Consider the following 13,193-nt stretch of genomic DNA (forward strand, 5'->3'; position numbering starts at 1 on the left):
TTTTGTGTGTGGAAATCCCATTAAAATCAAACAGGAGTGCTGAGCGTCTATCGATTGCAAGATCAGCCCAAATAATAACCAAATAATAACTTTCTATTTAGGCTGGGATCCAGCAAAGCACATGCTTCACTTTAACTTCAAAGCATTTACAAGCGATTAATTTGTGTGCGCAACACCCCTGTTTGGTCAGTATTATTCACATGTTAAAGGTGCAGAAACTGAGGCTGAGAGGCTATGGCCCAGAGCCTCAAAGGTATTTGGGCACCTAACTCCCACTGAAATCAATAGGAATTAAAGGTGTTTAAGTGCTTAACTCCCACTGATTTCAGTGGGAGTTAGCTGCCTAAATAATGTTGAGAATCTGGGCCAAAGTGACTTACCCACGGTCACCAAGAGAAGTCAGTGCTGGAGCCAGGATTAGACCTAGGACCTACCCACCACCACTTCTGCCTCTCTCTCTCTCCCAACTGACACATCCCAAACCACCCGCAAATGATATTTCTGATCAGTTGTTGCACAAAATCAGTTTGTAGACAGAAGATGCATAAATGGAATTTACCATGAACCTTTCACATGCTAACAGGAAGAAAGAGTGTTTAAGAGAATGAATAGAAAAAGTGGAAGGGGGATATTTCTGTGAGCAGTCTAGATAATCAAAATCACTAAAGATCAAGATTAATTTTATCTTAGTTTATTAGAAAAAAAGGAACACAGTTTAATGTGCAAATATATACAACAAACATCACAATGAAACAGCAGGAAGACAGAGTCGCTCTCCTCTGTTTAATGACTTTTAATCCTTCATACCAGAGATGACTGTTTTAATGCTTTTCCAAAGATTTACATGTACAAAGTGTAATGCTTTGTTTGCACAAGACTTCACTTATTTATTTATTTTTATTTGAACAACAAATACTCTGGCTTTGAAATTGAAAAATGTCTGTTATTTTGGTGACTTTTTTTTTTTAACCTGAGGAATTCTGCAGAACAGGGGAACAAAGAAAAGGCATTGCCCTGCACTTCATTCTGATCACAGCATCTGATGGTCTTTTAATTCCTAAGCCACTGAATTATTTAAAATGAATGCAGTTCCCAAACCCACATCTATTACAGCACTAGCAACAATGAAGAGAGGGAGCTCTACCCCTGGCTGAAGTGAACTGATTGAAAACACTGCTCTTGAGTTAGAAACATGTTGAGATTTTTCAGTTATAATGCAATCATTTCTGCCTCTAATGTAATTAATGCTGTTGCATGTGATGGTGGCCTTAGAAATAAGTGAAAAATATATTTTATCCTTCTGAGCAAAAGAGTCCTGGGGTCCTGCAAATCCTTGCTCAAATAATATAGACTGCAGAATATGGCTTAAGCCCCACACAGGAAAGAATTTAAGCATGTGCTTAATTTTAAGCAAGTACTTAAATCCCTCCCTGCTCAGCAAGGGCCTTAAGCATGTGATTAAGCAGGGGCTCAAGTGCTTTGTTGAATTAGCACCGTATTGTATTGTAGCATACAGGGGATGTCTATGCTGCAGCTGGGAGGTGTGATTCCCAGCAAAGGCAGAATGACTTGTGCTAGCTCAGCTTGAGCCAGCACTCTAAAAATAGCAGCGTGGATGTTGCGGCATGGGCAGCACCTCAGGCTAGCTGCCCAAGTCCAAGCCCATTTGCCCCGGGGTTCTGAGTTCAGATGACTAGCCGGAGCCGCTGTCAGTTTCACACTGCTATTTTAACAAGCTAGCGTGAGTCTGTCTGCCCACACTAATAATCCCACCTCCCAGCTGCAGTGCAGACATACTCACAGAAATTGAGAAACAATAGTTCAAATCTGCAGTCTCTACTGAGGTCAGTGGAAGTTCTGCCTAAGTAAAAACAGCGGGGTTTGGCCCAAATACCTGAATTAAAGAGTTAGAATTGTATGGTCCAGCCTGCTATTCACAGAGGCAGATCAGCTCACGCTAACAAAGATTTACAAATAGGATGGCAGATTCTTCAGAGCACCATGTGGCTGATTAGAAGGGATCCTGCCTCTTTAAGGGATAGCACTCTTAGGCAAAGGAAGTCACCAGGGGAAACAGTTTTCCTTTTTCCGATGAGTAGACATTAATGCTCTCGCTCATAAATCTGCTGTGTCCAATTGCTTGGAAAAATACAACTGATCAACATAACATTCCAACCACGTGGATCTCTCATGAGAAGCACATGGACTAAAACCACTTTGCTTGTTTACTTTTCACTTTGCCATGCTACTGAATTTCATCTGAATGCTCTGTTGAACCAAGCTACATTTATAATTAAACAAAAGTATTGGGGTTGTCTAATGCTCCCCTCTGGCTTAAATAAAAAAAAATACAGTGGTTGGATAAGGCACTGCTGAAGGACATGTGCTGGACCATGCCTTCAGCAGATTCCCCCCAAAAGATAATTTAAAAAGAAACTACAGCCCCAGCTGCTGTTAGCTAGATTGCCCCTCCGAGGGCCACACCTCCCTCTTCATCTGTATTCTTTATTTTTTTAAAATAAATAAATAAAAATAACAAAATAATAAAGAATTAGCCCTCACTTAAGGAAGGATACATTCTGTGCTTCAGTAAGCTGCGGTTTGGCTGATTCCATAACTAGTACTAAAGAAGGATTCTCAGACTAGGTAATGTTTTCAGATGTGTCACTGTTAAAAGCTAAATCCATTTCCAGGTGCTTTTCATTTCCCCCTCTTCTTTGGCTGAGGGTCAGTGATGAGTGTGTTAAAGTAAATATGGGTTCCTGCTTTCACTGTAATATACTTTTTCTCCTGCTGTTAGGTCATAGTGATGCCAAGAGTTCTGATGCCACAATAACACACTGTAATGCCATAGTAATTACAACTACCTAACAGGTGGAATAGCTGATCTACAAGGGGGCGCAGTTGTATTCAGATTGAAACTTTGAACAATAACAGGTTAATACACAAGTGTACTGGAAAATAACGCTGTTATTTGTCACATTGTGGAATTCTCCGTTTGAGTAAGAAGGAAAAACCCAGTTGTTTGCAAAAACACGTTTCATTGTGATCAAGGTGCGGTCAGCATTGCTTTTAACTTTCACCAAAACCCAAACTCAGTTGCTTGCATTTCCCCACATTATACCCACATGTTAATGCCGATGAGAGTTACCAGATATATCAGAGGGAAATGGATTGCTACACTGGATCATGGGGGAAAAAGTTAGTTTCTGGATAAAAAGTGAAGGTTAAAAGCAGCATGGCCTTCAGGGTCAGTGATGCCAGTGGCAGGCAGGAGATACTAGATATAGACACTAGATATAGACCCACACTCAGGGATATTCAGATCCAGGTTTATGGTTGGGGCCCATCTCTCAGAAACACTGACGGAAAAAAGAACAGGAGTACCTGTGGCACCTTAGAGGCTAACTAATTTATTAGAGCATAAGCTTTCATGGGCTTCAGCCCACTTCATCGGATGTATAGAATGGAACATACAGTAAGAAGATACTGTATATATACAAATACAGAGGTGGAAGTTGCCATACAAACTGTAACAGGCTAATTAATTAAGATGAGCTATTATCAGCAGGAGAAAAAAACTTTTGTAGCGATAATCAAGATGGCCCATTTCAACAGTTGACAAGAAGGTGTGAGGATACTTAACATGGGGAAACAGATTCAATATGTGTAATGACCCAGCCACTCCCAGTCTCTATTCAAAAAGTTAATGGTATCTAATTTGCATATTAATTCAAGCTCAGCAGTTTCTTGTTGGAGTCTGTTTTTGAAGCTTTTCTGTTGCAAAATTGCCACCCTTAAGTCTTTTACTGAGTGGCTAGAGAGGTTGAAGTGTTCTCCTACCAGTTTTTGAATGTTATGATTCCTGATGTCAGATTTGTGTCCATTTATTCTTTTGCATAGAGACTGTCCGATTTGGCCAATGTACATGGCAGAGGGGCATTGTTGGCACATGATGGCATATATCACATTGATAGATGTGCAGGTGAACGAGCCCCTGATGGCGTGGCTAATGTGATTAGGTCCTATGATGGTGTCACTTGAATAAATATGTGGACAGAGTTTGCATCGGGCTTTTTTGCAAGGATAGGTTCCTGGGTTAGTGTTTTTGTTGTGTGGTGTGTGGTTGCTGGAGAGTATTTGCTTCAGGTTGGGGGGCTGTTTGTAAGTGAGGACTGGTCTGTCTCTCAAGATCTGTGAGAGTGAGGGATCATTTTTCAGGATAGGTTGTAGATCTTTGATGATGCGTTGGAGAGGTTTTAGTTGCGGGCTGAAGGTGACAGCTAGTGGCGTTCTGTTATTTTCTTTGTTGGGCCTGTCCTGTAGTAGGTGACTTCTGGGTACTCTTGGCTTTGTCAATCTGTTTCTTCACTTCAGCAGGTGGGTATTGTAGTTGTAAGAACGCTTGATAGAGATCTTGTAAGTGTTTGTCTCTGTCTGAGGGATTGGAGCAAATGAGGTTGTATCTTAGAGCTTGGCTGTAGACAATGGATAATGTAGGTGTGGTCTGGATGAAAGCTAGAGGCATGTAGGTAAGTATAGCGGTCAGTAGGTTTCCAGTATAGGGTGGTGTTTATGTGACCATCACTTATTAGCATAGTAGTGTCCAGGAAATGGACTGCTTCTGTGGATTGGTCTAGGCTGAAGTTGATGGTGGGATGGAAGTTTTTTTCTCCTGCTGATAATAGCTCATATTAATTAATGAGCCTCTTACAGTTTGTATAGCAACTTCCACTTTCTCTGTATGTGTATATATCTTCTTACTATATGTTCCATTCTATGCATCTGATGAAGTGAGCTGTAGCCACGAAAGCTTATGCTCTAATAAATTTGTTAGTCTCTAAGGTGCCACAAGTACTCCTGTTCTTTTTTCAGATACAATCTAAGACAGCTGCTACTCTGAAAATTGACAGAGAAGACACTTTCTAGACTCCTCAATGACCCTTCAGTGCATCTGCCAAAGTTTAAATATTTCAAAGAAGTAAGAATAGTGGGGGAAAACATCCCCCTCTATTTTTCTTTAAAACTTTTGACTTTGTATTTTTCTGCTCCAGAGTATTTTTTTACATCATGGAAGAACATATTCCAGTAAAACACAGAATGTTTTTTATTAAAGTTTTACTTTAAAATGACTGAGAAGCTATCTTGCTATCACTAAGCATTTGGGGGCCAGGACAGTGTAATGTAATTTCATTCCCACTTCCAGGGTAGCACCTGGTTTGATTTGTACCTCTCACTGCTCCTAAGCGTGCTGTTCTTTTGCTGTAAAGCTCACCTTGTCTTGTATTTCCTTGTCAGTACTTCAGTATGCACAAAGCACATTCAGCGACTGACCATTTGGATAGCCCAGCGTTTCCCAAGGGATGTACCGTCCGCTGCTTCCCGCAGCCCCCATTGTCCTGAAGTGGCGAACCGCGGCCAGTGGGAGCCGCGATCGGCTGAACCTGCAGAGGCGGCAGGTAAACAAACCAGCCCTGCCCGCTAGGGGCTTTCCCTGAACAAGCGGTGTCCCAAGTTTGGGAAACACTGGCATAGCCCAATAGACACAGGCTGATATCTTGCCTACCTCATCAAAATAAAGGGAATGCTTTTGGGCAGGAAGGCAAACCTCTTTGTCGGGGTGGTACTTCGGATCTGTGCCAGCCTCCACAGAGGTGTGCTCTGTACCACTGAGCACAGGCAGGCTCCCTGAATACTGCCTCTCATGCAGAAAAACTGCATGCAGGATAAAGATGGTTGAAGATTTCCCTCTTTCTAACTTGTTTATCAACAGAAAATTGGTTTTTCAACAAAATTAAAATTTTCACTAGAAGCGTGCTTTCTGCAGAAAATATTGAGCTTTCGTCTATATCTTTCTGGCCAAAATTGGCATTTTTCAGCCAATTTTTTTTGGGGGGGGGGAACAAAAAGTCAACCTTTTCTGCAAAAGGCAGAAACACCCTATTGTCCAATCAGCTCTAATCCATGACACTCGGTGCCTGCAGACCAGGGTGTGTGATTTGCCTCTGAGTCAATAAATGCAGAGGTAAACCCTGTCTTTCTCACTAGCAAAACTGAGCAAACATTCATCACAGAGTCACAAATGTGTTTTGCTCTGATGAAGCAGCAAGAACTGCAAACACTTCAGCTATCTTGAGGTAGGAGAAAATGATGTTTCCATCAACTAAGCTGCCCTCTACTAGCGGTACAGTGAGAATCAGGTAGTCATCGCTTTCAACCTTCCTATGGGCCCAAATGTGTGACAATAATACAAAAGGAGGGATGCATGAAACATAAGACAGAAGCTTGAAAGGACATCAGAGTCATTTCTTTGACATAAACAACATTTTTTTCTAATCCCAGTTTGGTAATTCAGCATTTTTTGGATGTCAATAATTTACAGTAACATAGTGTGATATCAGCAGGTATGAGGAGGAATGTGAGTTTGGATCCAGCATGAAGGAAAATCCTTCATAAAGCTCCTGATTCTGAGGTCCTTGCTCACAGAGTGGTCCCAGTAAAACCAGTGGGATCTCTTGCATAAGTAAAGACTTGAAGACTGAACTCAATGAGATAACTGAAGGGTGCTGCATTTTCTTGATTTGAACTTCCTGTGCACATCTTGAACTAAGGATTTTTAGCAAACTAATAAAGTTAAATACATTATAAAACATACATTTATCTGATCCTGAGATTGTCCCCATAAGAAATACTAAAGGAAATAAGCTTCCTGAATACAGGTCTTCACATCGCTGAAGTGCATTAAGTGGCTGTTTTACAAGGCAGAGTTGCTCGCCTAACAATGCTCCTTCCCTCATTATTACCTGAGTGCCCAACTAATACTGTGTTTCCTAATTACCTATTTTGCTAGGATGAGGCTAACAAAACGCTCGGGTCAATCACCGTTATCAGGAATTTTGTTTGCATTTCTTCTTTTGCAGTTCAGACAAAAACATGCTTGATATTTTGCCAACCTTTCCAAGGCTTGTAGAAACAGGCTCACGCACAGCTTCCTTTTTTTATTTTTTGGCCAGCGAAGAATTGTGTGTCAACAGCTTCCTGTCAGAGGAGCTGCCGTGTTGTGCTGAAGAAAGTCCTCACACCAGAGAGAAAACATCAGGAGCAATTGGACGGAAAAGGTGATGACGTGAACCGCAACAGAAAGAAGAAATTCAATATGATGAACGTCAGTCGGGGTGCTGACTACCACGCATTCCAGTTCCATCAGTGCAAAGACCTATTTATAGTCTCTAACAGTGTCACTCAAAGTCAGACATTATATCTGGGGGAAAAATATTCTCCAAAATTCTGTTTGCTTAAGCACTCTCTCTCTCTCTCTCTCTCTCTCTTAAAAAGTTCTGCTTTTTATTATTTCAGTATTTTAGCCCTTGGTCGATTAGTCATCAACACCTATCGGATACCAGCAGCTATAAGCAGCCTTAGCACCTGCAGTATTTGTAGAATATCAAAAAACAGCCTTAGCAACAAGGAGTTACATAATACAGGGAGAAGGCGGGGTTAAATAGATAAATGCAACATGTAGTGGCATTTGTTACCATTAAATGTATGGCTCCCGCAATCAGGCCATAAAACTGTACCATGTAACTTGCTTGCAAGGGGTGGCAAAGAAGATTAATGTGTTACTTTAATAATCCTATAAACCACTCATTCAACATACTATTTCCAGCTGAACTTGAAGGTTTTCCCTTAAAAATGTGATTCCTCTAGACACCACCAGGTTCTTACACTCTGTCTGCCTTTGAACTCTGCTGTTACAGCTGTTTGGTTAACAATGTTGTTCCAGTGCAAAAAACCAAACCCCAATCCTTCCTCCTTTAAACTTTAGATTGCCTCACATCTGTCCATTCCTGTTTAGTGTTCTGTAGGGCTTGAGTCTTCTGTTCATCTACCTGGACATAGTCTACTCTCTGCTCTTCCGAGAGAAAAGGTTTCTGTAGGACAGAGGAAGAACAATTGTTTTATATTAGAGAGAACATGGATGCTAGTAAAACTGGTTTTGTTTTCTATTCCTCCTTTTCTTTCTTTCCTGGTTATTTCATTTCAGCTTGAAGTTACAGTGACATCAGCTGACAAGAGCATTGCTTTGCCATTTGCTTTACATAGAATTATCCATCTGTCACCTTGTCACTCTGCCCAGCATAGTGAGATATGGAAACGCGCTGTATGGGCTAACTCCATCCCAGAGCAAGGATAAGTATTCTCTTGCCTTTAGTAAGATCCTGCTACACTGATGACCTGCATGAATTTTAACCATAAGAGGGTTTAAATTAAAGGAGGCCTAGAAACCTCAAGTCAATCCCCCCAAATGAATATTAACAAAACTGATGATTGAAATGATGTAAAACAAAAACTCAGCAAACTATCAAGTCTATACACTTTATAGTAAATTTATTTGCTTTTCATTGTATTCTTTCTTTTTCCATCATTGTCTACTTAATTTGTTATTTCTTTGGAGCAGGGATCTTATCTTCAGACTGTGTCTAAAGAATCTAAGACACTTCTGCAATGACATAGATAATATTAATAAATATTTTTGCCTTGTTACAAGATCTCATATCATGTCTTCCTGTGACCCTGCTCATACTCACGTCACAGAAAGTTACTTTGTCATACTCACATCACAGAAAATTACTGCAGATGGGATTTGTGGGAAAATTGGCAGGAAAGTTTTGTGGGAAACTGTCTCTTTTGAGAATGAAAAAAGAGCTTGCAGAATTCCTTCAAGCACCTACAAATTTGCCCATATGTTCTTACTCCTGTACATTCCAGTGGAGCCATTATGCCTAATGTGAATGGAATCACATTAAGGCATGATACTGGTACCACTGTCATAACTTTAATTGTGGTTTTATCACGTTACCAGTATGTTCATGTTGAGCTTGTTATGAATGCAATCAGCTGGAAAAGCATGATGGATTTCATTGTACTGAGGATACTCAGAAGCGAGAATCTCTGTCTGTTTGCCTCCATCAGAGAGACACACCAGGATGTACAAAAAAGGGTGGTATTTGCATAAATGATTCTTACCTTCTGTACAGGGGATGGGGAAGCGGAATTAAAATCCAATGCTAAGTAATCAAGATTGGACTTCCTTGACCATGGGAAAGCACCACTGCATGGAGATGTTGCCTGGCTGTGCTCCTGTTGTGGAATAAGAGAAACTTTTAATGAGTAATTCAAAACCCTTAAATCATGATCCTAAAAGGAAAAAGACCAGACTGTTTAGTATTATTCCTAATCCAGCAGTAAGCAAAGAAAGAGAGCTCTGGCCCCCATCATTTGTATAGTATGTCAAGGGTTGCATGCTTCAACTAATTGCAAGATCCTAACTATGTCTAATTATGTGATTGTACAAAGAAATTCAGGAACTCTGATTTGGGGTAATTACATTAATATGGGCAAAATGGGGCGGGGGTGATTTTCATTCAGGTTTAGCAAAACATCAATAAGGATTTTGTTTTGCAAAACCAAAACCTGGGATAGTTTAACATCTGGATCCCATTTCATCTAAGCCATCAAAGTTCTGGGGGTATGGATAAATGGTTCTGGTTCTGGTTCATCTCTGGCAATTGCGTATCAAAATGGAGAGTCACAGACGATCACAAACATGTTAAAGGTTTTAGCTTTTTGAACAATACAATTGGAGTGTGATTAGGACTAGAGCTGATCTGAGTAGCTATTGTGTAGGTTTAGATCAGCTTCAAGTTTATTCTGGAGCGAGGGGGTAAGATTTCTGTTTGGAGCGGCCAACTGTGTAAACTCTTTGTGCAATCATTCCCAAACTGGAAGTGGAAAGCTGGTCCCTTCGGACTTTAGATTTGGAACCAAATCTGACAGAGCTGGCTCAGATCTAGGCATCCTAGATCAATCCCCATCTGAAATTCGAAGGGGATTAGGTTCTGGCCTATTTCTAGATATGGCCAAAGAATTAATGAAGAAAAGGAAGCCACAATGTTTTTGTTTTATGTAATGGGAAGTAGGGTTAATGCAACTAAGACTTTAATAGGAGTTCTCTTTCTATACAACATTGTGTGAGTTCCTTTAGGAAGTGCACTGAAGATTGTCTGTCATTTCCCAGGAGATTCTGCAGGGGGCCCTTGCAAAAGGTGAAAGGACTTAGTTGTCCTTTGCCTTTAATGAGCTCTCATGTAAATATGCCTGATCCCAGTGATCTCTTGGAACTGCTCGGCAACATTTGTGGGGGGAACAGCTGAGATCTGCACAGCAGAAAAAAGGCTTCCCTTATCTCTTTGTAAATCAGACCCAGTGTCTTTAGTTTAAAACAATTTGATTTTTTTAAAAAAGAGGGCAAAGGACAAACCTGCTGAACATTTTTCTTAGAAAATGAACTTGGGAATTCTCAGGGCATGTGACAGAGCAGAAAAGAGCAAAGGATAGCTGTGTGAAAATGAAGATTACCATTTGAATGTAACTTTCTTCCTCTTCTCCGGAAACGGAATTGGCAAATATTCTTGCTGAATTAATACCGTCTCTATCTGGAGAGATAAAGCTCGTTCGATTGCTAGGAAGAAAAACACAGGAGAGGTTAGTGAAGCATCTAACAGATGCTCTGAAAAGAAGCCAAAGTCTGACATGGCCCATATGGCGAATAAACTCACCCCAATTCTGAAGCCTTAATGGAGTGGCTATCCAAAAATGTTTTTTAGCTATAAAGCATGTTACAGTTACATCAATAACATCTCTGGTGGATTTTCTGGGATTTATCCTGACACTGTAAAAGTTAGCCAGCTATGGCATGACAGAAAGCAGGAGATATCAGAGCAATTCTCCAGCAAGGAACGCAAATGAAGGCAGACATTCATCTGTGTAATATGTGCTGATGGAGCAGTTACTTTGTTGTATGGGTACCATCATTTCTGAGATTGAAATGAATTAATCAGCTACTGTAGCTGCCTGCAAAGCAACTTGGCTGGCTTTGAATGCAATACAAACACGTTATCTGTGCTTTGGAGTTGTCTGCAACTCAGTTCTTTTAAAAGAAAAATTTAGCTGCTAATCTAACTGTCAGAAGCAGTCTGTATAATGTAATTCAAACCTACTGCAAATCATCACTAAATTACTGCATCTTGGCCAATACGGCTAGTTAACCAGAGATTAGCTGTGTACTTCACACAGCATAAACAATTTAATCCAAACAGTTATCCCTTTGGGTTTCACTTTATTTGTTCTGAGCACATTTGGTCATTTAAACTAGTTTGGTTTGTTTAGTATCACAAAACTTGATATTTAGTTCACAATGAATGAACTCCTCAATGCTCCTCTTCCCTGTAGACTTTGTACAGCAGTTGAATGTGTCAGAGTTCATTAACCATGGCATGCTAGCAGGGAAGTTCATGCGGCAGCACTGAATTTGTGGGATTGTCGAATATGCCAAGTACAAAGCACCTCAGGGGTTAGCCAGATTTTAACTGCTAACCTGGAAGCCTGGGGAAGATTCTGATTGCTGGCACCAGATTACCTGGCCCTGACAGACTGTGTCAGCTTCTCCCAGATAGCAAGCCCTTCCTCTGAGTACCTGCCATGTTAGCTAAAAAGGCAGTGTTTGGCATGCCACTGTTAAAGTGCCAGGCACTAAAAGGATCCACACAGGAAGGCTTGTGAGAATTCTCAGCTCACTCAGGTATTTTCAAGGGGAAACTGGCAAAGCCCTTCAAACTTTCCCCATCAGCTCTGAGAACTTACTGTCACCATTCCCCATGCCAGCATGCTTCATCCCACATCACTGCTTTGATCCAGCTAAGAATTCCTGGCTGTGACTCGCTTTGAGGCCCACTGATACTTTGTCATTATTTGGGGAGAGTCATCCGAGGCATTCCCTCCACCCCACAACTGGTTTGCAGTGACACTAAATGAGGAGCAGGAATCAAGTCTCCATTTTGTCATGGCACCACAGAACGTTAGCCCCAGATCATCAGGCCAGCCAGGCCTTTAAATTGGGTTCGTTTTCCCTTTGCCATATTAATCTTCTAGAACAAAGGTGTCTGCTCTCCTCTGGAAAAATATTAGAAGTCATGAGGCCTAACATTATGGCAGCTGTACCAGAGAACAGAGTAGCTCCAGCCTTCTAAAAAGTTACATAAGAATGCTTCACAAGAAACAATTTAGGCTTTGAGATAGTGCTAATTTGCAAGAGATCCAAACCACAGAATTTCTCACAGCACAGTCTGAAGGGAGTGCACTGTGTCTGTCTTTAAAAGGAGCCCTTTTTTTATGGCAGGAAAAGCCTGTAAAATTCTGGAAGGAGTCCCATGGAATTTGCATAGCATGTTTGTTTATAGACTTTACCAACAAACTATTTCTTGCGGAATGTGATAAGTTATTTATAACTCCATTTCACAATGCTTATGCTTCAGGAGGTTTCAATATCGGGTTTCTCATCCACTTACTAAGGCACAGTCCACATCCTGGTCAAGGTAGCGTGTTCCCGGATGGTGGAGAGGTTTCTCAGATCCAGCGGAGGGGGTCGTGCTGCAAATGGGTACAACAGGAATTGTAAAAGCAGGATTTCTTAATGGCTCTAATAATATAAATAAATGGGAGACACCTCCCTCAACTCTGGGGGGGGGGGCAGAAGCCAGGTGGTGGCTCCCCTCCCGCCAGTGTGGCCTTAGTGAAAAAACTGCAGAGAGGAACCAGACAGAAACTTCAGCTGGTAGGGGCTGAAGCAGCCAAAGCAGAAACCTTCAGATGCTCAGAGAACTTTCCACATTTCTGACTGGACCTGCTCTGCCTTGTGCTGAATGGCTGTTTGCTCCAGCTCCCTCAGTCTCTTCACCTCAGCTTCACTCCAGACCTGCCCTTCTTACCCTCTTCTGCCCTGTCCGGTTCCCCTCATCTCACTTCCTTTCCTAGTTAGCTGGTCGCCTCCTAACTAAACTCTCCATTCCACCCGCCAAAAAGTCCTGGAACTAACATACCGTTTGCTGCCATCACATTGTTCACTTTGCTTGTGTGCTCTACCCCTTCACCACCTTGCATCTGTGTTGTGTGGTTAGACAGTAAGCTCTTCAAGCAGTGACAGTCTACTCCTGTGTTTGTACAGTGCTTAGCACAATGAGGCCCTATTCTTGGCTGGCACCTAGGCACTATCGTAACAAATGAGGTTATACAGCCTAGCATTTGTGCGAGATTATATGCAGGAAATCTTGTGGAATAAATAGACCATTTAAATC

General features: G+C 41.3%; 1 protein-coding gene across 4 annotated transcripts in view; it reads right to left on the bottom strand.

Moving 5' to 3' along the window:
- Positions 1-677: 677 nt before the first annotated feature.
- The window catches only part of GAB3 (GRB2 associated binding protein 3), a 121,274-nt gene continuing 108,758 nt past the window's right edge, over positions 678-13,193 (bottom strand). For all 4 annotated transcript variants that reach the window (XM_038415238.2, XM_043492579.1, XM_043492578.1 and 1 more), the window contains 4 exons: positions 12,408-12,489; positions 10,420-10,522; positions 9,028-9,141; positions 678-7,931 (listed from right to left, as the gene is read on the bottom strand). In XM_038415238.2, coding sequence (XP_038271166.1) covers positions 7,815-7,931; positions 9,028-9,141; positions 10,420-10,522; positions 12,408-12,489 — 416 coding nt within the window. In that variant the 3' untranslated portion in view covers positions 678-7,814. The remainder of the gene's footprint in view (positions 7,932-9,027; positions 9,142-10,419; positions 10,523-12,407; positions 12,490-13,193) is intronic.

The sequence above is a fragment of the Dermochelys coriacea genome, chromosome 9, assembly GCF_009764565.3.
Source record: "Dermochelys coriacea isolate rDerCor1 chromosome 9, rDerCor1.pri.v4, whole genome shotgun sequence".
Taxonomy (NCBI): domain Eukaryota; kingdom Metazoa; phylum Chordata; order Testudines; family Dermochelyidae; genus Dermochelys; species Dermochelys coriacea.